The sequence below is a fragment of the Heteronotia binoei genome, chromosome 18 (genome assembly GCF_032191835.1).
Source record: "Heteronotia binoei isolate CCM8104 ecotype False Entrance Well chromosome 18, APGP_CSIRO_Hbin_v1, whole genome shotgun sequence".
Taxonomy (NCBI): domain Eukaryota; kingdom Metazoa; phylum Chordata; class Lepidosauria; order Squamata; family Gekkonidae; genus Heteronotia; species Heteronotia binoei.
The window spans coordinates 34,696,063-34,722,841 of record NC_083240.1 but is presented as its reverse complement, the minus strand read 5'-3'; the positions used below and the strand labels follow the sequence as shown (position 1 = coordinate 34,722,841).

Below are 26,779 nucleotides of genomic sequence, written 5' to 3'. Positions count from 1 at the left end.
GTGGGGTGATGGTTCCTCCTGCTGTGCTCCGTTTGCTATTTTCTTAAAAGCTAACACCACCTGTCCTGTGGGCAGCCTGTCTCTGGTAGAAAGCTGCCCTGACTTTATTATTGATTTATAAAATGTGCATTTTTCTATAGCCTCGCCTGTGGTACCTTCACAGCTGTGGGACGTCACAGCTAGACCAAACCACCCAGGTTTGTGAGTCTCTTTCACTGTTCCCATGTTACCGCATGTGGTATGAATTTGAGTTCTTCCTCGTGGACCTGGCGTAATGGTCTCTCCCATTGTCACCAAATTTGGGATTTCTTTCTTGCAGAGGCCACAGCGCGTGGGTAGTGTGTTGGTTGGCTTTAGAATGCAAGCACGGAGCTTCTCTGGCTGTCCCAGTCTCCCTAGCCAGAAGAAGAAGAAATTGGATTTATATCCCACCCTTCACTCCGAATCTCAGAGTGGCTCACAATCTCCTTTATCTCCCCCCGCCAACAGAACAGACACCCTGTGAGGTGGGTGGGGCTGAGAGGGCTCTCACAGCAGCTGCTCTTTCAAGGACAACTCCTGCGAGAGCTATGGCTGACCCAAGGCCATTCCAGCAGCTTCAAGTCGAGGAGTGGAGAATCAAACCTGGTTCTCCCAGATAAGTTTCCGTGCACATAACCACTACACCAAACTGGCTCTGTGTTGCAGGGGTGGGTGTAGGAGTACATAGGGGTGGGGGGCCAGTTAACCTAATGGGCCTGTGATGTGAACTGTGATTTATTATTTATTGTAATTTAACTTCTATAATTTAACATACCCCACTCTACTCCACAAGTGGGCTCAGGGCGGTTCTTAACATTAAGATAACAACAAAGCCAAAGAGTTAAAACAATTAAGACAAGGCAGCACTAAAATACTAGCAGTCCAAATCTTCTTCCAACATTTAACAGTCGGTAGTAAATGACTCAATCTGTAACGGATTTTAATCAGATGGTGGTAGGTAGAGAACCAGTTTGGAGTAATGGTTAAGCATGCAGACTCCTGTCTGAGAGAACTGGGTTTGATTTCCCACTTCTCCACATGCAGCTGCCGGAGTGACCTTGGGTCAGTCAGTTTCTCTCAAGAGCAGTTTCTGTCAGAGGTCTCTCAGTCCCACTTGCCTCACAGGGGGTTTGTTGTGGGGAGGGGAAGGAGATTGTAAGCCACTCTGACACTCCAAGCGAAGGGCAGAGTATAAATCCAGTCTTCTCTTCTTCTAGGTAGGCAGCGTTATAGTAGCCACTTCCACATACCACTCAGTGTTGTGCCACATGGTTTTGGCATAGTCACAAGCATATACGGCTTTGAGGCAAAGGATAATTTGTCAGATTAAAGAAGACCGTGCTGTCGAGTCACCACCAAATCACGGCAGCCCCACCTACGAGACATTTCGGGCAGGACACGAGCGGAGGTGGTTCGCCGTTGCCTTCCACCACGTAGTAACCCGTCTCCTGAGTACTGGCCGTGGCTGAGCCTGCTTAGCTCCCACGCTCTGGCGAATCTGGGCCGTTAGAGCTGCGCTGCCAGACTAAACAAACACAGAACTAGTTAAGAATGTGTGGGGTGTTATCTGTCCCTAATCTCCCATGTCCCTCAGTTATCACTTGCTGGCCTGGAAGTTTTAAAAGCTGTTAGGGTTGGCCCCCTGAGCTTTCCCCCTGTCACACTGCACAGACATAAAGAGCTGTGACAGCCCAGCACAAAGCTATGCCATGCTATTAAGGTAGCCAGGTCAAAGGGATTTGCTTATAATCCTACCAGGATGTGGATTTAAGTAGTGCTTGCATTCCTCTCTTAATAGCATATAGCGTTGGGGGCGGGGGTAAGGATTCACAACAGGGTTGGGAAAGGGGAAGATAATTTCATCAGCTCTTCGACTACTAGATTCCAGAGTTACGCCCGCTTGCAAATCGCTTCCTCCAACTTGCCAGCAGTGTTCCCTCTAGGCCAGTGGTCCCCAACCTTTTTGGCACCAGGGACCCGTTTTGTGGAAGACAATTTTTCCACGGACTTGGGGGGGGGGCAGCGGCAATGGTTTCAGGATGATACAATTGTGCACTTTATTAGTTTGGTGTAGTGGTTATCTGGGAGAACCAGGTTTGATTCCCCACTCCTCCCCTTGCAGCTGCTGGAATGGCCTTGGGTCAGCCATAGCTCTCTCAGAGTTGTCCTTGAAAGGGCAGTTTCTCTCAGCCCCACCCACCTCACAGGGTGTCTGTTGTGGGGGAGGAAAGTAAAGGAGCTTTCTCTGCTCTGAGATTTGGAGTGGAGGGCAGGATACAAATCCAATGTCTTTTTATTATTATTACTACATTGTAATATAGAATGAAATAATTATATAACTCACGGCCCGGTTGCTAACAGGCCATGGACTGGTACCAGTTTACGGACCGGGGGTTGGGGACGCCTATTCTAAGCTGAGTTAGCATGATCTAGCTCACAGTTTTTTAGCCTCCAGCTCACACCTTTTCGTCTTAGCTCAGGAAGGATGACCCCAGAGCACAATAATTTATGCAGTAGCTCACAAATTTAATGCCCGTAGCTCACGAAGTAGCATTTTTGCTCACAAGACTCCACAGCTTAGGGGGAGCGTTGCTTGCCAGGTAGGAGTACGAGGGGAAAGAACCTGCCCAGTGTGGTGACAGTCTTGGTCTCCGGAAGAGGGATTATTCCTGGCTCACATTTATTTAGATCCTCCCTCCCTGATGGCTTTATTTTTGTGTCTTGAGAGCTAAGTCTCCTTAGATGTTGACTCTGTACCATTTTATTAAGATGCTCTTCTCCCCTCCCCCCCCCCCCGCCCAAATCTCTGGGAAGGGGATAAGTGACTTTTTAAAGCAAACCCAAGGAAAGAGGCACGTTTCAGAACCAGCATTTCCCTCCCTCTGCAGTAGTTCACAGTTTGCCAATTGCTTCCCTGGCCCTGGGACAATGAGAGATGGTGGACTCTTTCCTTGGAGGTTTCTAAACAGAGGTTAGACGGCCATCAAAGAGCCCTGTGGCGCAGAGTGGTACAGCTTAGGTGCAGTAGTGCAGTCTGAGCTCTCTGCTCACGACCTGAGTTCGATCCCGGTGGAAGCTGGGTTCAGGTAGCCAGCTCAAGGTTGACTCAGCCTTCCATCCTTCCGAGGTGGGTCAAATGAATACTCAGCTTGCTGGGAGGAAAGGGGAAGGCAATGGCAAACCACCCCGAAAAAGTCTGCTGTGAAAACATTGTGAAAGCAACGTCACCCCTGAGTTGGAAACGACTGGTGCTTGCACAGGGGGCTACCTTTACGTTTTTTTAGATGGCCATTTGACAGCAATGAGGATTCTGTGAATTTAGGGGGAGGTATTTGTGAGTTTCCTGCATTGTGCAGGGGGTTGGACTAGATGACCCTGGAGGTCCCTTCCGACTCTATGATTCTAAATCCTACAAAAGGTCGTTTTGGGGTACTTTGAGGTCCCTTTTGGCGTTGGAAGCCACTAAAACCAGCCATGCAGAGAAGGTTGCCAGCTCTGGAGTGGAAGCACCTGAAGATGTTGCAGGGTGGAGCCTGGACAGGAGGAGGGTTTGGGGAGGAGGGGGCCTCAGCAGGCTATAATGCCACGGAGCCCACCCTCCAAAGCAGCTCTGTCTCCAAGGGACCCGATCCTGGACAATAATCAATTACAACAGTGGGAGATCTTCAGGTGCCACTGGGAGGGCAGCAACTCTAGCTTCACATCCTCTCCTGGGTGGGTTGGGGGTGCAGGAAAGAAGGTCTCTCGGGGACGTTTGAAACCTCGCAATCAAAAAGAAGCTCCTTGCCCGGCCGCTGCTCCGGATCGTCTCCCACGTGACGAGTTGCGTCGGATTTACGCAAAACGCGCGTAAAAGCTCTGGGAGGCTTGATCCTCGTGAGTTGTCAATTTGCATAAGGGCGGGCCTGATATAGGAATAAGTGGGCGGTGTCGGCGCCGTTCGCCCGGGCTTTGTTGTTTGGTATTAGAGGCGAGCCTTATATGGCAAGAAGTGGGCGGGGTCGGTTGGGCTCTAGCGTAGGAATTTTGCATAAGAGGCGGGCCTTGCATGGCAATGTGGGCGGGGTCACCTGGGCTTTAGTTTTTTGCAGACGAGGCGAGCCTTATGTGGCAATGAGTGGGCGGTGGTCGGCTGGGCTCTAGTGTAGGAATTTTGCATAAGAGGCGGGCCTTGCATGGCAATAAGAGGGCGGGGTCAGTTGAGCTCCGGTTTTGTTTTGTTTTTTTGCATGAGGCGAGCCTTCCATGGCAATGAGTGGGCGGTGGGTCGGCTGGGCTCTCGTCTAGGAATTTTGCATAAGAGGCGGGCCTTGCATGGCAATAAGGGGGCGGGGTCAGCTGGGCTCCAGTTTTTTTGCATGAGGCGAGCCTTACATGGCAATGAGTGGGCGGGGTCGGCGCGCTTCGCCCGGGCTCTCGTAGTTTTCCCCTGGGGATTATCGTCCTGCGCTTTACATAACGCGAATTACTCCGGGGCAGCCACAGGACTATGCGGGGCACCGGCCAGCCATGGGAGCCGCGGGCAGCAGCGGCTGCGAGCGGGGCCAGCTGGAGGTAAGGCTGTGCCGCCGCAGCCCAACTGGCTTCTGCCGGAGCAGCGGTGCCTCTGAGCATGTCTAGAGCGCCTGGAATTGCGAGAGGGGGGCGCCGGCTGCAGGGAGGGGAAGTCCGGCCGGTTCGCCCGGGTATGTCACCACCCACCCCCGTACTTCTCCCGCAGGGGTCCCGCTTGCTGCCGACCGCCTGGTGGGCGCGGGTCTGGAGGAGCGTCCTGGCCAACGCGGGCCCCCCTCTGCTGGGCGCCAAGGCGGAGCGGCGGGCCTTGACCGAGGAGGCGCAGGCGGCGCAGGAGCGGGGCTTGCCCCAGGGCGTCGCCCTCTTCTTGCCCGAGTTCCCCGTCCGGCCTCCGCTGGGGCCCAGCCAGCTCAAGGTGGGTGGGTGCTCCCTTCTTCTGGACTGCTGGGTGCGTCTCTTGGATGCCTAGGGTTGCCAGGCTCCAGTGGGGGGCTGGAGATCTCCCGGAATGGCAGCTGGTCTCCGAGCTCCATCAATCGCTTCTTCATCTATGTATGTACTTATTTATTTCCTCCGATGGAACACTGACTCTGCATCCTGTATTGCAAGAGGAGTATCTTTTTAAAATATATATATATTTTCTTTATTATAAATTCAAACAGTCTACAGAAAAACATAAAGTTCCAAATTATGAAACAACGTAAACTCAGCAGTAATGTTACACAAATTAAGACAAAGTTAAATAATTACCAAAACGGATTCTTAAAAAAGGAGACCATTTTTCCATTACAGATTTATGTTGCGGTGTATTAGCATGTGACTGCACCTCATCAGTAATCTTATCTAGTATAAAATAATCCCAAATTTTGAGATACCAAGCCCATAGACTAGGCCAGGGGATTGCTCATCTTTCCATTTACAAGCAATAACCCGCTTTAGCTGCAGTGAGTGTTCTCATTAATGGCACTACAGTGACCTTCCCTTCCTTTCCTTTCCCTCTGAAAGCTTTTTGAAATGACTTTGCAAATGCATATCTTTCTGCATACTATCTTTGGGAACCTTCGGGCAATGTTGTGTGCTTTGGCTTTAATTTTACATTCATTGTAATTTTGGAATATTTAATTTAATTTAATTTAACATCATTTCTTTAAAAAAAAAAACATTAAAGCATTCATTCCACTTTTTCTGAAAATCATGGTTGCTTTGGAAGGGGGAGCTGCCTGGCATTCTACCCTACTAAAACCCCTTCCCTTCCCTAAACCCCACTTTCCCAAGTTCCATCCTCCAATCTCTAGGTATTTCTGAACCTGGACTTGGCAACCTTATTGAGGCTGCTTGCCTTCTCCCTGCCAGGTGCTGGGCTTGGTGGCCAAGGGCTCCTTCGGGACGGTGCTGAAGGTGCTGGACTGCAGGCAAGAGCGGCTCTTCGCAGTCAAGGTGAGCCTCGACCTGCCCTCTCGCCTGCCGCCCTTCTCCCTGACGCTTGCTCACTCGGGTTGTTTCTTCTGCAGGTGGTGCCGAAAATGGAGGTGCTTCGCCGGGACAGCCTCAAGCAGTGTAAGGAGGAGGTCAGCATCCAGGTGGGTGTTCTGGTGCACTGTGGGAGATGACCCCTTAGAACAAGCAGAGGCAGGAAAGGCAAAGATAGTTGGATATTGGAAGGGCTTTTTTTGTAGCAGGAACTCCTTTGCATTTTAGGCCACAACCCACTGATGTAGCCAATCCTCCAAGAGCTTACAGTAGGCCCTGTACTAAAACTGCTGTTAGCTCCAAGAGGTTTGGCTACATCAGGGGTGGGTGGCCTAATATGCAAAGGAGTTTCTGCTACAAAAAAAGGCCTGGGATATTGTAATTCTGCATTCTGTGAGAGGATCTGGGAGGGAAATGGTTAAGAGAACTCTCTCTGTCTCTCAGTTACACTTGGCATTTGGCCCCACCCAGGAACACAGTTCCAGCTAGCTTGGTGTCAGGGGGTATGGCTTAATATGCAAACGAGTTCCTGCTGTGTGAAACAAAAAAGCCTTGTGCGAAACAGTGGCAATGTCATGGGTGTGGCCTAATAAGCAAATGAGTTCCTGCTGGACTTTTTCGACAAAAACACCCCCCCCCCTGAATGTACCCGAATGAATTTGTTATGTAAGATGTGCGTCTATTTCCGTAAGTAAAATTTCTTTCTCTTGCTACCATTGGAGTCAGATCGTCTTTGTTTGAACAACCTTTTCCCCTTGAGGAAACATGGAGGATCGGGGATACTGAGCAAAGCTTCTGTATCTCCAAGGCCATAGATTCTTTTCTGCCAATTTTTAAAACGTTTTGGGGTCGGTCTGAGGTAGCCTACGCAACCCTCACCGAATGGCCCAGCCTAGCCCTATCGCATAGGTTTTGGAAGCTAAGCGGGGTTGTCCCTGGTGGATTTAGACAAGAGGCACCAAAGGATTCCATGGCCTGTGTGCAGAGGCTAGCCCAATCTCATGAAGCTGAGCAGAGTCAGCCCTGGCTAGTATTTGGATGGGAGACTACCAAGGAACCCCAGGGTGGTTACACAGAGGCAGGCCGTGGCAAACCACCTCTGAACATCTTTTGCCTTGAAAACCCTGTGTGGGTCTCCATAAGACAGCTGTGAGCTGATGGCAAAATTCAACAGCAATGTGCAGAAGCAGGTAATGGCAAACCACCTCTGTTCTTTTTTTTGCCTTGGAAACCCTATGGGGTGGTGTTAGTCGGCTGGGATTGGAGGCCACTTCACACACCCACACAGCCTACTCGAAGTGACCCCGTCGCCTTGTTTCTCAAGGAGACCAGTGAAGCTTAGGGCGTTTTCGCACTCACCTTAATCAGCAGCGACGCCCCTCTTCACCGCGCAGGATCTGCACGGAATTCGCACTAATTGCCGCAGAGCACCCGGAAGAGCCGGAAAGTCCCGGTGCTTTTGTGGCGCAAACGGAAACTGGTTTTTGGCGGTTTCCGTTTGCGCCGCAAAAGCGCCGGGACTTTCCGGCTCTTCCGGGTGCTCCGCGGCAATTAGTGCGAAATCCGCGCAGATCCTGCGCGGTGAAGAGGGGGTCGCTGCTGATTAAGGTGAGTGCGAAAACGCCCTTAGTAAATGCCCATGAACCTAACTGCCTCCCTCCCAAAGCCAGTTGGTGTAGCGGTTAAGTGTGTGGGCTCTTATCTGGGAGAACAGGATTTGATTCCCCCCTCCTCCACTTAGAATCATAGAGTTGGAAGGAACCTCCAGGGTCATCTAGTCCAACCTCCTGCACAATGCAGGAAATTCACAAATACTGCCCTCCTCCCCTAATTTCATAGGATCCGCCTTGCAGCTGCTGAAATGGCCTTGGGTCAGCCATAGCTATCCCAGAGCTTGTCCTTGAAAGGACAGCTTCTGGGAGAGCTCTCTCAGCCCCATCTACCTCACAGGATGTCTGTCTGTTTTGGGGGAGGAAGATAAAGGAGATTGTGAGCTGCTCTGAGACTCTTGAGTGGAGGCTGGGATATAAATCCAATGTCATCTTCATCTTCTTCTCTGTCATCATAACTTGCTTGTGGGGCTGCAAGAATGAAATGACGGACAGGGGAGATCCATAGAAAAAGGGCAGAGTAGAAACGTGATGCGATGCATAGAGGAAAACGGCAACCTGCACCCAAGAAATAACACTTCTTTTATGATGGCTATGTCTATCTGATTTCTTTGCATATTCTCCTTGAGGTTGGTCTCTGCTTTAATTCTGCATTAACCGTACATGGGCATTCTCTGTTGTGGCCCCACCCCCCAACCTTATGAAAAGACCTGCCAGATGAAGTCAGGAAGGTTTCTATTCTCCTGGCTTTCTATAAACTATCCAAAATTGAATTTTTCGGGAGTGACTCTTACACAGGTGATAGGGCAGTACAGTATTAAAACGCTTCCAAGAAAGAGATTAGGATAAAGAATGAAGGACTGCTATCCATGCTGTCATATATAATAGGGTGTCTGTTGTGGGGGAAGAAGATAAAGGAGATTGTAAGCCGCTTTGAGACTCTGATTCAGAGAGAAGGGCGGAATATAAATCTACAGTTGTTGTCTTTTTCTTTTGCATCTCAGTAAGAAAGACAAAGTATAAGTAATGTAAATAAGTTAAATCCTGTAATGGAGAAAATCTGGTAACAATTTAGGAGTGTAGCATCCCCCATTTCCCTGCCCCAAGAATTTCACATAAACTTTTACAAGGTGGTGTTGAAATGTTTTCTCTGATTCTTACCAAAATGCTTGCCTGTGTTGCAGTCGGTTATTTTGCTTTGCTGAGGTATGGAGGGAGTAGGGTTGCCAGGTCTGTGTTGGAAAATACCTATAGGCTTTGAGGGTGGGGTTTGGGGAGGGAGGGGCTTCAGCATGGTCCAATGCCACAGAGTCCACCCTTCAAAGCAGCCATTTTCTTCAGGGGAGCTGAGCTCTGCCAGCTGAAGATAGTTGTAAAAGCGGGAGAGCTCCAGGCCCCAACTGGAGGATGGCAACCCTAGGAGGGAGGGATGAGGATTGCCCCTGAGCTCCCGTCTTCCCCATCCCCGAACTCATCCAGGCCGTTTCTTTTGTTCCCTAGAAACAGGTGAGCCATCCGTTTGTCCACTGCTTAGGGGACAGCTGGCAGGGGCAACGCCATCTCTTCATTAGTGAGTGATCTCGTCTGCCCTGTGGGCATTGCCTAGACTAGAGACCCCCCCACCTTCCCCTGTGTGGTGTGCTTGTGCTTTTCTGTGCCCACCCGCCCGTGTGACTGGTGTTGACTTCTCCCAAAATGCCCCTCCCCACGCCACCCATCCACATGCTCTGTGGATTAAGAGTAGTTTGTTTCCTCTCCCTAATGAGCACGTCAACAGGGATCAGGGGATTTCTCTGCTGCAGGCCTACAGGCCTCAAATCCCAGTAGGCCTCTGCTTTCCCGAATTTTCTGCGACCCTAGCAACAGGGCACTGCTGGCTTAAAAAGCGTCCTGAACGCTCGCATCGGGAAGACAAGGATGCGCAAGGTCTGTGTGAGCTTCAAAATGACACTTGTCTTTTTCTCTTCTTTCCTCCCCCACAGTGTGCACCTATTGCAGTACCGGAGACCTTTACACCTTCTGGAAGTCCGTGGGCCCTTTTGGTGAAAGCGTCATCCGCTTGTTTGCCACGGAGCTGGTTCTGGTGCTAGGTGGGTATCCACGATTGTTCTGCCCACCTCGGTGGAGTGAAGAAGACACGCAGGGAGCGTTTGCAACTTCCATCGCTTGTTTTGCTGGAACATGGGGGAGTGGCATCTGAATATTATAGAACGCTCATCGAGCTGTGTTCCTCATTGGCATGGCCCAGTTTTGCTCAGAAGCGTGCCTCCAACGTAGCCTCTTTAGCAGTGCATCGTAATCCTATTGCCACCTTGGCCTAAATCCAAGACAGTCAGAGGAGCGCCAGAGCCATTAAATCAAGGAGGGATTTGGGGCAGCGATTCTCTCCTCATCTGTCAGGTGTTGCATTCTTTTCTGAGTATGGATAATCTCTGGCCTTGTATTGATTCATATCTTTGGCGCTCTTGCCAAGTGGAGTCATTCTGAAGTCCTGGGGAACAGCTGCGATGTCTCCTGGCTCCCAGCAGGACCAGGTCAGCCAAGGAAACGGAGGGATAAGGATTTGTCTCGTATTGTCTTGTGTTTATGGGTTCTCATTCTCAAGCCGTTCAAAACCAGTGTGCGAAAGGAGGCCAGCCAGCCTGGGGGGTGGGGAATCCCCAGGTTTGCAGCAAGATCTGAGATCTGTTTTTAAAATGGGGTGTTAAAAATTCCCCTCTCCCAAATGAAAGACGGCATTTACAGATGTTGCAACGGAACAGAAACGTTGGGGTGGCGTTTTCCCCCTGTAACCACTCGGAATAGAGCCTAATAACAGAAGGGCGTGTGGGGCAGGAAAGAAGAGAAAATCACAGAATGGGAAAGGAGGAGGAGGAGAGCTGATGGGATGAGTGGCCAGCTGGTTGAGCAAGGGGACTGGGGAAGAATGGGTGGGGCAGACAGTGGAGAGGAGGTGGGGAGAGGTGCCAGAAAAGACCAGGCAGGCAGCTGGGCAAGAGGAATAGAAGAAAAAAAGAAAGTGGGAAAGAGGATGAGGGAGAAAGCAAGCTAAGTTTTTTTTATTTATTTGGATATTTCCCCCCCACACGCACTTTTCTCCACTGACTGTGAGCTCAAAACAGCTTACGATATAAGAAAGCCATGTATACATACATATATGGCTTTTTTTTGTAGAAAAAGCCCAGCATGGACTCATTTGCATATTAGGCCACACCCCCTTATGCCAAGCCAGCCCCTGTGCATTCCTGCTCAAAAAAAGCCCTGCATATATACACACATGAACAGGGCTGGCTATAGACTGTCTGGCACCCTAGGCAAGGCTAACTTGCCCCCCCCCCGCACTAATAGTGTCACTGAGTCACATGGGGGCACCCAATTCAGTGCCCCCAGAAGGCTGGCGCCCTAGGCAGTCACCTAGTTTGCTTAGTGGCAGGGCCAGCCCTGCATACATCCAATAATTCTACCTGGCAACAACAAACTATTACACAGGGTTGGGAAAGGGAACAGATATTTTGACCCCACTTTTCTCCACTGAGTGTGGGCTCAAAACAGCTTATGATATAAGAAAGCCACACACACACACACACAGGGCTGGCTGTAGACTTAGGCAAGGCTACCCCCCCACACATAATGTCACTGAGTCACATGGGGAGTACCCAATTTGGCGTCCCTAGAAGGTTGGCGCCCTAGGCAATCACCTAGTTTGCTTAGTGGCAGGGCCAGCCCTGCATACATACAACAAATCTACCTGGCAACAACAAGCTTTTGTGCATGGGAGGGAAAGGGAACAGAGCAGGTGGTAAAAGCTTTGCCTCTGATAGCCACAGTTCTCCCCTTTCCTTCCAGGGGGGAGCTCTCTTTAGGCCTGCAGGGCTTGTGGGAAGGAGCAGAGTAGGTGGTAAAAGCTCTGCCCTTGATGGCAACCATTTTTCTTCCGGCGTGGAGTGGGAAAGGATGGCTCAAAAGGGGTGAGAGGAAAAGGAGGGGAAGTGGGAGTCACCAGTGTGGCAGGATTTCTTTTGGGTCCATATGAGTTTCTGAAAACTGCAGGTTGTTTGGGATATCTAGTTGCTTCCCCTTTCTCTATATGTTTAAGCCCTCTGCCTAAAGGAGAAACTTGGAGTCTAATAAAGTTTATCTGTAAGGTTTTGAAACTTATTAGTGTGTATGTATTAGCCTTCTGATAACTGCAGGTTGTTTTGGTTTCTGGGGTTGTTTTTGGGTTTATGTTGCTGAGGGTACAAAATAAATCCCACAACAACCAGAAGCAGGAAATGAGATTTCCCTTTCTTAGGAGTCCTCATGGGTTCTAAATTTATTTCTTTCCTCCCCCAGGATACCTCCACAATCTGGGCATTGTGCATCGTGATGTCAAGGTACAAAGGATGTTTCTTTCCCCTAGGGATGTCTTCTGGGTAGAGCCATTTATTCCACATTTGTTTTCTCCTCTTTCCCCCTTCTGTGAGACAGCTGTTTCTTGCCCAGGGCAGGAGAGGTTATGGGGCCAAATCTGAGCAGCGTACAATGAAGGGGAAGACAGAGTGGGGTAGGCTGGGTGGCCCTGCCTTATATCTGGGTTCTTTCTTTTTTTGCAGATGGAAAATATACTCCTAGATGAACGAGGTATGTCTTTCATAGTCGGTGGAGTGAAGCAAGAGAGGTGAAAGTCTTCCTGTAACTGTTTAACTGACGAGCACCAATGTTGTGCCAGATGTTATGTAACTGAACCAGGCAAGCTCTTTAACAATGAAAACACTGAACTCATCAACAGTATGTCAACCATTCTTGTGGACAAAACTGTTCACAATTAAACAATGAATATACCGGGGGTGGCCAAACTACGGCTTGGGAGCCACATGTGGCTTTTTCACACACATTATGTGTGGCTCTTGAAGCCCCCAGTGAGAAGGCATTTGCCTGTTTTAATCATTTCTCAAAGCCAAGCTAGCTGGCAGCTTGGAGAATGCATTTAAAATTAAAGTCACTTTCTTTTCACCTCTCTCTCCCTCTCCCCATCTATTTGTATTCCTTCCTTCCTGTCTTGTGGCTCTCTAACACCTGATGTTTATGCTATGTGGCTCTTATGTTCAGCAAGTTTGGCCACCCCTGGGATATACCTTTAAAATATTATCTGATGGTACCGGTTGTCTTAAATATGTTCAAACGGTGTGCTTTGAGTAAATCCTTGTTTTTAAAAGCATGCGTTCTATCCATTCGAAAAGAAAATACTTTTGTTTAACAATTTTTATTATATTTCAATTCTAGGGAAAATTAGGGAAGGGGGAACAGGTAGGGAAGGGGTAAATGGGGTTATAAAAATTTACATTTCAATTTTTGTTTCTCCAACAGAATATCTGCTTTCACAGAACTTTAAACTATAGTTCCATTAACAATCTCTTCATATATATTTATATATGTATATATTCTTAACATCTCAATAATCTATTCTAAGATACGATGTCTCTATCATTCTTTCACTATACAGTTTTCAATCCATTTGTAGAACGGTTGCCAGAAGTCTTTTAAGTCTTGTTTACTCTCTTCCCTCAGCAGGTCCGTCAAAATGTCCATTTCTGCCATTTCAAATATTTTCGCAATCCCTTCTTCCTTTTTTGGTGGATCAGCCTTCTTCCAATTTTTTGCAATTTGTATTCTAGCTGCTGTTAACATATGGATACATAAATATTTGACTTTCCTGTCCTTAACCCCTGATATTATATTCACTAGGAAACATTCTGGTTTAAACGGGATTACTTTACCACATACTTTCTAGGAGTTTTTTAAGGTCCTCAAAACTTCTTCTGGGGAAAAATGGTCTATGGCAAGGAATGTTTCTCCCACATTTTCTAATAAGAGATTAAGATGGGGAGCCGTTTTAGTCTGTCTATAGCTGTTGGAAAGAGCACCTTAAAGACTTAACAAATTCTGTGGTAGGGGAGGAGCTTCACTGCTCACGTATTCAGATACCTAGTTGCAGAGGGTTTTTTGAGCAGGAACGCAGCTCTGGCTGGCTTGGCACCAGGAGGTGTGGCCTAATATGCAAATCAGTTCCTGCTGGACCTTTTCTGCAAAAAAGCCCCGTGGGACGCAATGGTGACATCAGAGGGTGTGTCCTGATATACAAATGAGCTCCTGCTGAGCTTTTTCTACAAAAGAAGCCCTGTCTAGTCCTATCTGAAGAAGTGAGCAGTGACTCTCCTGCCACAAATGTTGTCTGTCTTTAAGGAGCTGCTGGACTCTTGCTCTTTTCTGATGTCCCAAATCTCCTGTTGCATTCTTAAATTTGGACTTGTTTCTCTGGCACCAAGGGGGTATGTGGATTATGCCCAAAGTTCCCTCTAGGCTGTGGAGCCTTGTGAGCAAAAATTCAACTTTGTGAGCTACTGGCATTAAATTTGCGAGCTGCTGCATAAATTAGTTTGCTCTGGGGCCATTCTCCCTGAGCTGAGGCAAAAATGTGGGAGCGGGAGGCTAAAAACCTGTGAGCTAGCTCACGCTAACTCAGCTTAGAGGGAACACTGATTTATGCCCCTCTTTTGGAGGGCCCCACCGAGCAGCACTCTTATGCTATCTTCTTCACCCACGCAGGGCACTTGAAGCTGACTGACTTTGGCCTTTCCCGCCATCTGCCTTGGGGCAAGAGGGCCTATACAATCTGCGGGACCCTCCAGTACATGGGTAGGACTATTAAGGCAGTAGCCCTGATGGAGAGGGGTGGGCTTGGGGGCTACTGCTGGGGTGATGACCTTCCTCTCCTTTCTTTCTGGCAGCCCCCGAAGTGCTGAATGGGGGTCCCTATTCCCACGCTGCTGATTGGTGGTCTCTGGGTGTGCTGCTCTTTGCCCTGGCCAGCGGGAAGGTGAGCTGATGGGCGTTTCCCTGCAAGAACAGGAGAAGGTGGTTGTGTGGCCCTCCAATGCCTAGCGTAGGCCTCATTTTGGGCAGGAGCTCACACAAGTGGAGCTCCAAAACCTCTAAATTTTATGGTGCTCTTTCTTTCTTTCTTACCCCCCCCCCCCCCGAAATACTTGCTTCTGGGCTCCATTGTTCAAACCCCTTGTGAGAATTTTGCTGAACTCTTAAGAGCTGACAAACTTTCTAATATTTTTTCCCCACCAAAAATGGGAAAATAACCAAAACATGTGGAGCAGACAGTTGGAAATCTTCATCATACCGCTGGCCACAGAGGAGAAAGTAATTTTAAAAGTATGATGGGAGTCAGGTTTTATGATGACAATTTAGAATTCAAGAAGCATTTTAAGGTAGATGCTGAGTTGATGTAATTTAGTTCACCCTCCAGCGATGTCAGGGGGGGCTGTGTGGCACATGCAAATGAGTTGGGCTAATGAGCTCCAACACCTCTTTTTCTACAACATGACCCCTGGCCTAGAGCCATGGTGGGAGGGGCTGAGGCTCAGTGCTAGAGCATTTGCTTGGCTTGCAGAAGTCCTTGGTTCAATCCCTGGCATTTCCAGTAAAAAGAACCAAGCATTAGATGATATGAAAGACCTTTTGTTGAGACCCTGGAGAGCCGTTTCCATTCTGAGTAGACAACACTATGATGGACGAAGGACCTGGTTCAGTAGAAGGGAGCTTCATGTGCACGTTGGAGCCTGCTGTATGAAGTCACAAGTGGGGCAGGGCACGAATGGTCTTTTCCCAGCATGTGGCAGATAGATGGCCTTTGAATATGGAGGTTCCATTTAGCTGTCATGGCTAATAGCCATTGATAGATCTCCTGCAGGCCTTTGGGTAATCCCATTTTGAAACCATCTAAATTAGTGGCCATCGCCACCTCTTGTGGCAGTGAGATCCAAATGGGCAGCCATATTCATCTGAACTTGAAAGCTTACATTCTGAATAAAACAATGCATGTGCACGAAAGCTTACATTCTGGATAAAACACAGTGCATGCACACGAAAGCTTGCATTCTGAGTAAAACACATTAGTGCATGCACACGAAAGCTTGCATTCTGGATAAAACACAGTGCATGCGCACGAAAGCTTGCATTGAGTAAAACACATTAGTGCATGCGCACAAAAGCTTGCATTCTGAGTAAAACACATTAGTGTATGCGCATGAAAGCTTGCATTCTGAATAAAACACAGTGCATGCACACGAAAGCTTACATTATGGATAAAACACAGTGCATGCGCACGGAAGCTTGCATTCTGAGTAAAACACAGTGTATGCGCACGAAAGCTTGCATTCTGAGTAAAACACAGTGCATGCACACGAAAGCTTACATTCTGGATAAAACACAGTGCATGCGCATGAAAGCTTGCATTCTGAGTAAAACACATTAGTGTATGCGCATGAAAGCTTGCATTCTGAGTAAAACACATTAGTGTATGCGCACGAAAGCTTTCATTCTGGATAAAACACAGTGCATGCACACGAAAGCTTGCATTCTGAGTAAAACACATTAGTGTATGCGCACGAAAGCTTGCATTCTGAATAAAACACAGTGCATGCACACGAAAGCTTACATTCTGGATAAAACAGTGCATGCGCACGAAAGCTTGCATTCTGAGTAAAACACATTAGTGTATGCGCACAAAAGCTTGCATTCTGAGTAAAACACATTAGTGTATGCGCACGAAAGCTTGCATTCTGAATAAAACACAGTGCATGCACACGAAAGCTTACATTCTGGATAAAACACACTAGTGCATGCGCGCAAAGGCTTACATTCCGAATAAAACTTTGTTGTCAAAGATTTCAGGTTTTCACGGCTGGTAGCATCATTAGGGTTTGTAGAATCTTTCGGGATCAAGTGCCGTGTTCTACTGGAGAAAGTTTTCCTTCCAGACGTTTCGTTCTCAGCTGCGGAGAACATCCTCAGTGGCGTTGCAGCCGGAGCAGGCGCTCAGACCTTCTTGGCTGCAATGCACAGCAGCCAAGAAGGTCTGAGCGCCTGCTCCGGCTGCAACGCCACTGCGGATGTTCTCTGCAGCTGAGAATGAAACGTCTGGAAGGAAAACTTTCTCCAGTAGAACACGGCACTTGATCCCAAAAGATTCTACAAACCCTAATAAAACTTTGTTGGTCTTAAAGGTGCTACTGAAATCCAACTTTGTTCTTGTGGCAGTGAGTTCTGTAAACTGTGTGAAGAAGTTTTCTACCGTCCTTCCTGCTCCTGGTCAGGGTTTTTGACAGAAGGACCCTTCTAGCTTATGTCGAGTGAGAGAGAAAACCTTCCAGCTCTACACTTTTCCCTCCTCCAGTTCCCGGTTGCCCCAGAGAGAGACCACAAGGCCATGCTCCGGAGCGTTCAAGGCTGCAGCTACACCGCGCCAGTCACTCTCAGCCTAGGCCTGCGTCTTCTCCTCAGTGAGGTACGTATGTATGGGCGGCCCTTTCCCTTTGCTCCCCAGCATGCGTCCGGCTGCCCCTGCCATTCAGCGGTGCTGTCAGATATGACCAAACGTGAGTTGCTGCACACCTGCGTGTTTCGGAATACCTGCAGGTGAGCAGCCCTAACGTATGGGAGAGGTTAGAATTTGTAATTGGGCAGATACAAAATTTGTCAGTTTGGTCAATGTGTAACTGGACCTGGATGCAGAGTTTTATGGAACTGGAAGTCACACTTTTCTCAGCATTCTCTGCATCCTCGAAGGGCGAGAAGTTGAGGTCATTTATTATCCCACTTCTCTCTCCCTTAGGGTACGGAAGTGACTGAAAAATACCTCATTAAAACCAGGGCTTTTTTTGTAGCAGGAACTTCTTTGCCTATTAGGCCACACATCCCTGATGCAGCCAATCTTCCAGAGCTGATAGTAGGCCCCGTAAAAAGAGCCTTGTAAGCTCCAGGCGGATTGGCTTCATCAGGGGTGTGTGGCCTCTAATATGCAAAGGAGTTCCTGCTACAAAAAAGCCCTGATTAAAACATATTACAATTAAGCAAAAAAAAAAAAAAAGAGTAACCTGCTTCCAGTGTGGTGAGCTTGCTGCGTGGCTGGTGGGTGTAAGCCATAATCCAAGAGCCCCCGGCCACGTCTAGGCCACTAATGAATAGAAACAGGAAGGGGACCAAAAGCACAGCTGAGATGTGGTGCAGCCTGCAAGACGCTCCCTCAACCTTTCTTTTTCCTGCACACAGATAATGCTGAAAAGTTTAGCTGCCCTAGGGGTGACAGAGCACTTGCTGCATCTCCATGCTTGGTAAATCAACCAGCCAAGGGGAAGCCCTTTTGGTTTCTCTTCAGGCCAGCGATGCTGCTGAGGCTCCTGCATCAGCTGCTCTGCAGTTCGTTAGGCTGCCCTGTGCTTCTGCTTGGCTCCGGACTTGGCACTGTAAGGTTGCCAACTCCAGGTTGGGAAAAACCTGGATATTTGGGGGGTGGAGCCAAAGGAAGGACTGAAATAGGGTACGGTGTCATAGAGTGTCCGCTTTCCAAAGCAGCCATTTTCTCAAGGTGAACTGATGTTTATCAGTTGTAATAGATCTCCAGCTATTACCTGGAGGCTGGCAACCCTGTGGCACCTCTTGCTAGCTGAAAGCAGCTGGAGGAAAGAGCGCCTCAGTCATTAAGTTCCTCTTCTGAGAATGGCCGTCCTCTGACCCTCTCTGCTTAAGCTGATTGCTGGCTGCTGACAAAGCCAGTCACGCAACGCAGTAACTCTTCGAGAGCCAGCTGAGCTGCAAATGAATAAACAGAACATCGGAATAACACTTACTCACTGTGTACAAACATATCTACTGCTGGCAAAGACTGTGAAACTACATGTAAATATGCAATTATGCTCCCAAAATAGCATCTGGTGACAAATGCAATCACGGAAAGTGTCTGAGTGTCTTAAAAAAGTCCATCTAATCATGCCTGTAGGGCTGTGACCACCTCTCTTGTATGCAATTTATGCCCTCTTATCTTCCGTGCTGCCACAAAGGAATCCAAAACTTCCACTGGAGAGAGAAAGGGGACCGTACTCCTAAGTCATATCACAGTTTCCCTTCATCAGCCTGTTCTCTCCACAAAAACTGCTTCACAGAGCCACAGAGAAAATATTTTAACTTGGATCGACGCATTCCTTTGCCACTCTGTACCCAGGATTAGATGGACTTTTTAGCCCTCAATTTTTTTTCATGATTGCATTTGTTACCAACTGCTCTTTGGGGAGCATAATTGTATATTTGCACGTGGTTTCACAGTCTCTAGCAGCCCCGTGGCGCAGAGTGTTAAAGCTGCAGTACTGCAGTCCTAAGCTCTGCTCACGACCTGGGTTCGATCCCCAGCGGAAGCTGGGTTTTCAGGTCGCCGGCTCGAGGTTGACTCAGCCTTCCATCCTTCCGAGGTCGGTCAAATGAGTCCCCAGCTTTCTGGGGGGAAAGTGTAGATGACTGGGGAAGGCAATGGCAAACCACCCCGTAAAAAGTCGGCCGTGAAAACGTTGTGATGTGACATCACCCCAGAGTTGGAAACGACTGGTGCTTGCACAGGGGACCTTTCCTTCACAGTCTTTGTCAGCAATATATATGTTTGTACACCCTGAACATGAATGTCAGTGTTTTTCCGGTCTTCTGTTTATTCTCTTGTATTCATACATCGGGACCGGTTTTTTGTATTGAGCTGCAAATGAACGGCTGCCGTCTTGCACATATAACCGGTGTTGTCCTCTGCTTCCAGCTCCTGTGCCAGGATCCACAGCGCCGTCTGCGTTACCCCCACCACTTCCGGGGCCACCTATTCTTCCATGGAATGCCCTTCGACGCCGAACTCTTGCAGAAGCAGCCGGTGGACTTTGTGCTGCGCTTGCGGCAAGCCAAGGACACCGTTCTGGACACCACCACTGCCGCCTTTTCAGATTTTGACTGTGACCTCTTGAGCCCCGGAAGCCAGCCTTGGCCTGGCTGAAGCTGCAGGGTAGGGGAAGGAGTGCTGGAGGCTTCCGTAGACCGTGACTCTGTTCATGAACAACATCCAGTTCTCAGGAGAATCAGCCGGGGAGGCCCATCTAGCCATTCCTCTCTTTTTGCCCAGGGCACCTAAGCTAGGCTCTTTTCCCTTCCTTGGTCTCCTTCCATCTTTAAACACAGTGCAGCAAGGTGGGAAGGCCCAGCTGGTCTTTGCAGGCTCTAACATGAAGAACCTGTGCTGAAAGATGCCCGGGATGGTGAAAAGAGACTGTTGCACCAATAGAGGAGGGGGCAGAGAGCGGTGGTGATAGCTAGCCTCTTTTTGCTTCATCGCAGCACAAGGATCTCAGGAATGCTGGCCAGTCACCCTCCCCGCACTAGCAGAAGCACTGGATAGACTCCCTGCCAGCCCCTCGCCAATAACTCTGGTGCCACTGCCCCTCCTACTGGAAGATTCAAGCGGGCAGCCATGTTGGTCTGAAGCAGTTGAACAAAGCAGGAGTCAAGTTTCACCTTTAAGACCAACCAATTTTTATTTAGAACGTAAGCTTTCATGTGCTCTTAAGCACACTTCATCAGACGAGGAATCCAGCACAGCTCACTGTGCTGGATTCTTTGTATGATGAAGTGTGCTTAAGAGCACACAAAAGCTAACGTTCTAAATAAAAATTGGTTGGTCTTAAAGGTGCAACTTGACTCCCCCTACTGGAAGTTCAGGACACAGGGGGTCTTCGCAACAATCAGATGCAAAGGAGGCAGCACAGTGCTTTGCTGTAGGGTGAGCACAGGTTGGTGAGTAGGAGGCCTTTGAGTGTCACAGAATCCCTACGCAAGTGGAATGGAAGACCTAGCAGGAGTTATTTTGCCACTTCTGTCTAATCCTAAAGAGCTCTGTGAAACCCAGAAGCTTGCATTTTTCTCAGGTAGCCTAATTGGTAGTCATTGTTTTTCATTCTTCTTTTTTTATGCGGCGAAAGTTATTCCGTTTTCTAGGACAGGCTCCTTCCTTTCCCTCGTGGAGTTACACTCTGTGCCAACCACCCCACCCCCGCTCCCCAGTGGATGGAGTCAGGTTTGATTCTTCTCCCTGTTAACCAGAAGGGTGGAGCTGCCTCAGCACTGCAGCCTGTCTGTTTGTTTTTTGCTTAATGCAAGCAGTAAAGCTGTTCCATCCGTATGCAGCCGCAGTGTGTTTTCATGGGGCGTCCTGCAGTCTCTGAGGCTGCAGTTTGCAGTGGGGGAGAGATCAGTTCCAGAAGAGAAAAGACTTTCCTCTTGACATGTACCTGCTGAGGGCAGAAGATCTGCTTTGCTAGGGCAGATCGGGGCTACGGTTGCCAATTCTGAGAGAGCTGGGAGAGTGGGATTTGGGGAGAGGAGGGATCTCAGTGGGGTATTAACACCATAGAGCAGGGGTGTCAAACATGCAGTTTGGGGGCCAAATCAGGCACCTGAGCAACTGCCTGTCATTTGCTTCCTTCTCCCTCTCTCTTGCTTCCTTCTGCGCAACAGCTTGCTTTGCAAGGCTTGCTCAATTGCACTGGAGCTACAGAGCAGAAGAAGAAGATGATGATATTGGATTTATATCCCGCCCTCCACTCTAAAGAGTCTCAGAGCGGCTCACAATCTCCTTTACCTTCCTCCCCCACAACAGACACCTGTGAGGTGGGTGGGGCTGGAGAGGGCTCTCACAGCAGCTGCCCTTTCAAGGACAACCTCTGCCAGAGCTATGGCTGACCCAAGGCCATGCTAGCAGGTGCAAGTGGGGAATCAAACTCGGTTCTCCCAGATAAGAGTCCACACACTTAACCACAACACCAAACTGGCAAAGCCTGTATTTTCTTCTTTGGCTGAGGCTCCTCCCTTGGGGGGAAGGGCTGAGGAAGAGCTTGCTTTTCCAGGCCCTCTCAATTGCTCAGCAGAGCTACTGAGCCAAGCCTCTCTTCCTTCTATTGTCTGAGGCTCCTCCCCCACCTAGTCCCCTAAGGAAGGAAGGAAAGAGCCAGAGCTTCCTTTGCCCAGTTCCCTGGATCCCATGGGAGAAATATAAAGAAAGTATCTTTAAAACAAATGAGTGCTAACGTTTTAAACATGTTTTACGTTTTTTAAAAATATATATTTGTATTTGTTTGTGTCCTTCATAAGGTTTATATCTCTGCTACCTAATCTTAAATAGGTAGTAGTAATAATAATAATAATAATCTTTAGTTTGTATTCTGCCCTCCCCGCCGAAGCAGGCTCAGGGCGGCTCACAACATACACACATCAACAATTAAAAATACATATTATAAGTACATACATATTATAAATCATACTACTATAAAATTAATCATTTTGTAATTAAACTTCTAAGATTCAGTTGGTGCTAAAAACTTGATGTTATGCATCATACAGTTTTTCCGTGGCAACGGTATTCCTTCAACAGTAAAATTAATTACTGTGAAATTATTAAATGAAAGCCAGTTGGAAAAGAGCAGTCTTGCAGGCCCTGCGGAACTGGGCAAGGCTCTGCAAGGCCTGCACCTCTTCTGGCAGTTGGTTCCACCAGTGGGGGGCTGAAATCGAGAATGCCCTTTCTCTGGTGACTTTCAGTTTGGCCTCCTTCTGCCCGGGGATTGTCAATAGATTTTGAGAGCCAGATCGCAGTACCTTCTGGGGAATATATGGGGAGAGAGGGTCCCTAAGGTAAGCAGGGCCTTGGCCATATAGGGCTTTAAAGGTAATAACCAGCGCCTTATAACGAATCCGGTACACTCTTGGCAGCCAGTGCAGTTCCCGCAGCCCCGGCTGTATGTGCTCCCATCTAGAGAGCCCCAATAGCAGCCTGGCGGCTGCATTCTACACTAGCTGTAGTTTCCGGGTTCGGCACAGGGGCAGCCCCTTGTAGAGGGCATTACAGTAGTCCAGCCTTGAGGTGACCATCGCATGGATCACAGTTGCTAGGTTGCCGCGCTCCAGGAAGGGAACCAACTGCCTCACCCGCCTAAGATGAAAAAAAGCGGATTTAGTAGTGACTGCTATCTGGGCCTCCATTGACAGGGCAGGGTCCAGCAACACCCCCAAGCTCTTGACCTTGTGCATCATTTGCAATGGCGCACAGTCAAATGCTGATAGGGGGATTTCCCTGCCCAGACCACCGCGACTCAGGCAAAGGACCTCTATCTTCGCTGGATTCAACTTCAACCTACTCATCCTGAGCCATCCTGCCACAGCTTGCAGTGCCAGGTCTAGGTTTTTTGGGATACAATCAGGCTGGCCGTCCATCAGAAGATGGAGTTGGGTGTCATCAGCATATTGGTGACAACTTAATCCATACCTCCGGGCAATCTGGGCAAGGGGGCACATGTAGATGTTGAATAACACCAGGGAGAGCACCGCCCCCTGTGGCACCCCACAATTAAGCGGATGCCTCCAGGACAGTTCACCCCCAATCGCCACCCTTTGCCCCGATTAACAAGGAAAGAGGAAAGCCATTCCAAGGCCAGCCCTTGGATCCCTGCGTCGGCAAGGCGGCAGGTCAGCAACTGATGGCCGACCGTATCGAATGCAGCCGATAGGTCTAACAACATCAGTACCGCCGAGCCGCCTCGATCCAGATGCCGCTGGAGGTCATCCACAAGAGTGAGCAGCACTGTCTCCGTCCCATGACCTGGGTGAAAGCCGAACTGGTAAGGATCTAGAACGGAAGCGTCATCCAGAAAACTCTGTAACTGTAACGCTGCTGCCCTTTCAATAATTTTACCCTAAAAGGGTAAATTCACGTCCGGATGATAATGTGCCAATTTGGCCGCATCTGATGTAGCTTTTTTCAAGAAAGGGCAGACCACAGCCTCTTTAAGAGGCGTTGGAAAAAGCCCTTTCGAGAGGGATCTATTTACGATGTCCCGTATAGGACATCTAAGCTCCCTCTGGCAAGCTTTAATTAGCCAGGAGGGGGATGGGTCCAGATCACAAGTTGTTGGGTGTATAGTGGACAGGATTCTGTCAACTTCCTCCAGGCTGAGCATGTCGAAGCAATCCAGAATTGGTCCAGAAGACAGGCACGGGGCCTCGAGTTCACGTACTGTTTCCAATGTGGCGGGGAGGTCACGGTAGAGCGATGAGATCTTATCTGTAAAAAATTCCGCAGAAGCCTCACAGCCAATTTCCAATTCCCTAGCATTTGGCCTGTCTTGTGGCAGTGTTCTAAGATTCCGAATTGTCCTAAACAATTGTGCCGGGCGCAAGCTTGCAGACACAATCTTGGCCTGCAAAGTAAGTCTTCTTTGTGGCTTTGATTGCCATCTCATAGGACCTCATAAACTCTCTATAAGATGTTCTAGTCACTTCGTCTCGAGCACGCCGCCATTGCCTCTCTAACCGTCTGAGCCCGCGTTTCAGTTGCTGTAATTCCGGGGTGTACCACGGAGCCAGCTTGGAGCGAGGGTGCAGAGGGCGCCAAGGTGCAATCTCATCGATGGCCCTGGAGAGCCGACCCTGCCAAAACCACCAGGTCATCGAGAGAATTGCCAGGGGGCCAGGAATCCCGCAGAGCCGTTTGGAACCGCTCAGGGTCCATCAGGCTCTGCAGGCGAGCCAAAATAAACTTGCTGCCTAAACAGGCTTGGGGTGGAACATCCACATGAGCCTTAAGGGTGAAGTGGTCCGACCATGGCACCACCTCAGCGGTAATATCGTCCACCAAAACCCCAACCGCAAAGATCAAATATAACATTTACCCCACCTGGTGAGTGGGTGATGTAACAAATTGGGAGAGCCCCAGTGTCGCCATGGATGACACTAGGTCCATCGGCTGACTGGAGGCCACGTCATCAGCATGGACATTGAAGTCGCCCAGGATCACAAGCCTTGGGTACTCCAATGTCCAGCTTGCTACGGCCTCCATCAGGGATGGTAAGGCGCTGGCCGGTGCATTAGGCGGATGGTACCCCAGCCATATCGCCAACCCCTCCCCAACATCCTACGCCAGACCGGCACATTCAATACCATCTCTGGGGCCGGGAGGGCCTGAAAGGAGTAAGCCTCTCGTACACACATGGCCCAGGCCGACATGGCTTGGCCCATCTCAACATGGTCTGGTCCAACAAGGTCTCATTTATGTCAGATCCGGCCCTCATAACAAATGAGTTTGACACCCCCTGCTAGAGTCTGCCCCCCAAAGCACCACTTTTTTCCTTTTCTGCCCCCAAGCATTTTTCCTCTGCTCTAATCAAGCTGAATACATGCATTGGACCTCTGAGTTTTGAAGTGTTCTTATGGAGAGCTGGTCTGGTGTAGTGGTTAAATGTGCGGACTCTTATCTGGGAGAACCGGGTTTGATTCCCCACTCCTCCACTTGCACCTGCTGGCATGGCCTTGGGTCAGCCATAGCTCTGGCAGAGATTGTCCTTGAAAGGGCAGCTGCTGTGAGAGCCCTCTCCAGCCCCACCCACCTCACAGGGTGTCTGTTGTGGGGGAGGAAGGTAAAGGAGATTGTGAGCCGCTCTGAGACTCTTCGGAGTGGAGGGCGGGATATAAATCCAATATCATCTTCTTACCACACACCTCCGATCTTCTGACTGGAATATAAAGAAATAGAAAAAGAAACCCTGATACTAGGCCAGGGGTGGCCAACAGTAGCTCTCCAGATTTTTTTTGCCTACAACTCCCATCAGTTGCAGCCATTGGCCATGCTAGCTGGGGCTGATGGGAGTTGTAGGCAAAAAACATCTGGAGAGCTACCGTTGGCCACCCCTGCACTAGGCACTATGTTAATAATTCAGTCCCATGCTGCAATGTGTCTCAGCCCAAGTAGTCCATATGAAGACCCTGGGTTTTATTTACTTTGTTTTGATTATTTCAAACTTCTGCAGTGGTGTGGGCTTCAATCAAGTTCATCCAGATGTCAAATTAATTTACACATAGCCCCTAAGTGTATCCCTCTGAATCAAATCACGTAGCATCCTCCAGGATATCTTCCTAATTATTCCTTATTCCCCATCCAGTACAAATTAATACACAATGGAATCAAGCCAGCATTCAAATCTTCAGACGTCTGAAGGTTCCTACGGAGGAAAGCAGCGGCCACGGCACTTTTGTGCACCACCTGTTGCTCTCATCCCTTGCTCACCAGCCTGCAAGTTAACGTCACTTCTGGTGTTGTCATTGTGCCGTGAAAAGCTCCATAAAGGGAGTTTTGGGGGGGAGGGGGGCGTGGCACACGGCCCGGGGTCTGCCTCGAGCAGCAGAACCCCTAGTGCTGGGGCTGTTTACTGCTCATTTGGAGAAAACCTCATTAGTCACAGGCACTTTCTTGCAAGGGATGTTTAGGACGATCCCTATCATGGCCTTCCAACTGGAAAATATGGCAAGTTTTTACAAAAAGTCCCAAAAGCTTGACAATTAAATACATAAAGCCACAAAGCAGGAGTCCTTTGAAGCTGCAAGAATAACACAACCCGTGTCATTAGGATCTTTAATAATAAATATTTGAACACCAATAACAATTAGACCAGGGGTGTCAACCCAGCTGACAGGGCAGCGGAGGCTTCAAGAGTCACATAATATGTGTGAAAGAGCCACATGTGGCTCCCAAGTAGGGTTGCCAATTCCCAGGTGGGAGCAGAGGATCCCCCGGTTTTGAGGCCCTCCCCCCGCTTCAGGGTCGTCAGAAAGCAGAGGGAGGGGAGGGAAATGTCTGCTGGGAACTCTGTTATTCCCTATGGAGATTTATTCCCATAGAAAATCATGGAGAATTGATCCACGGGTATCTGGGGGGGGCTGTTTTTGGGGGTAGAGGCACCAAATTTTCAGTATAGCATCTAGTGCCTCTCCCCAAAATACCCCCCACGTTCTGAAAAGATTGGACCAGGGGGTCCAATTCTATGAGCCCCAAAAGAAGGTGCCCCTATCCTTCATTATTTCCTATGGAAGGAAGGAATTGAAAAGGTGTGCCATCCCTTTAAATGTGATGGCCAGAACTCCCTTTGGAGTTCAATTATGCTTGTCACAGCCTTGATCTTGGCTCCACCCCCAAAGTCCCCAGATATTTATTGAATTGGACTTGGCAACCCTACTCCCGAGCCTCAGTTTGGCCAACTCTGATTTAGACGCTAACAGCAGTTTGCAAAGATAAATGCAAAATATGTTGAAGGGGGATGGGGGGCTACTTCAATGAACTCGCCCGCCGCCACTCAACTGCTGGGATTCCGCCGTTGCAAAATGCCTGGGAGGCGCCGGCCTCCGAGTTCCGGAGAGGGGCGTGCCTTCACGAAGAGACTCCTCCCCTTCCTCGCCTCTTCTTCCAATAGGACGCGCGTGCGGGA

At 49.1% G+C, this 26,779-nt stretch overlaps 1 protein-coding gene across 1 annotated transcript; it reads left to right on the top strand.

The window, feature by feature from the left end:
* Window positions 1-4,473: 4,473 nt before the first annotated feature.
* Window positions 4,474-20,652, top strand: RSKR (ribosomal protein S6 kinase related). The gene is made up of 12 exons (XM_060259057.1): window positions 4,474-4,575; window positions 4,742-4,951; window positions 5,890-5,973; window positions 6,048-6,116; window positions 9,117-9,186; window positions 9,599-9,706; window positions 11,952-11,992; window positions 12,212-12,239; window positions 14,205-14,294; window positions 14,387-14,475; window positions 16,846-16,956; window positions 19,246-20,652. Exons 1-12 carry the CDS (start codon window positions 4,531-4,533, stop codon window positions 19,471-19,473), a joined length of 1,173 nt encoding a protein of 390 aa, XP_060115040.1. The 5' UTR covers window positions 4,474-4,530; the 3' UTR covers window positions 19,474-20,652.
* The last annotated feature ends 6,127 nt before the right edge of the window (window positions 20,653-26,779 follow it).

Coding starts and splice junctions, on each gene's coding strand:
- RSKR (XM_060259057.1), top strand. CDS start 4,531: ATGGGAGCCGCGGGCAGCAGCGGCTGCGAGCGGGGCCAGCTGGAG. Junction 5,974..6,047: donor AGCGGCTCTTCGCAGTCAAG/GTGAGCCTCGAC, acceptor TTTCTTCTGCAG/GTGGTGCCGAAAATGGAGGT. Junction 6,117..9,116: donor AGGAGGAGGTCAGCATCCAG/GTGGGTGTTCTG, acceptor TTTGTTCCCTAG/AAACAGGTGAGCCATCCGTT.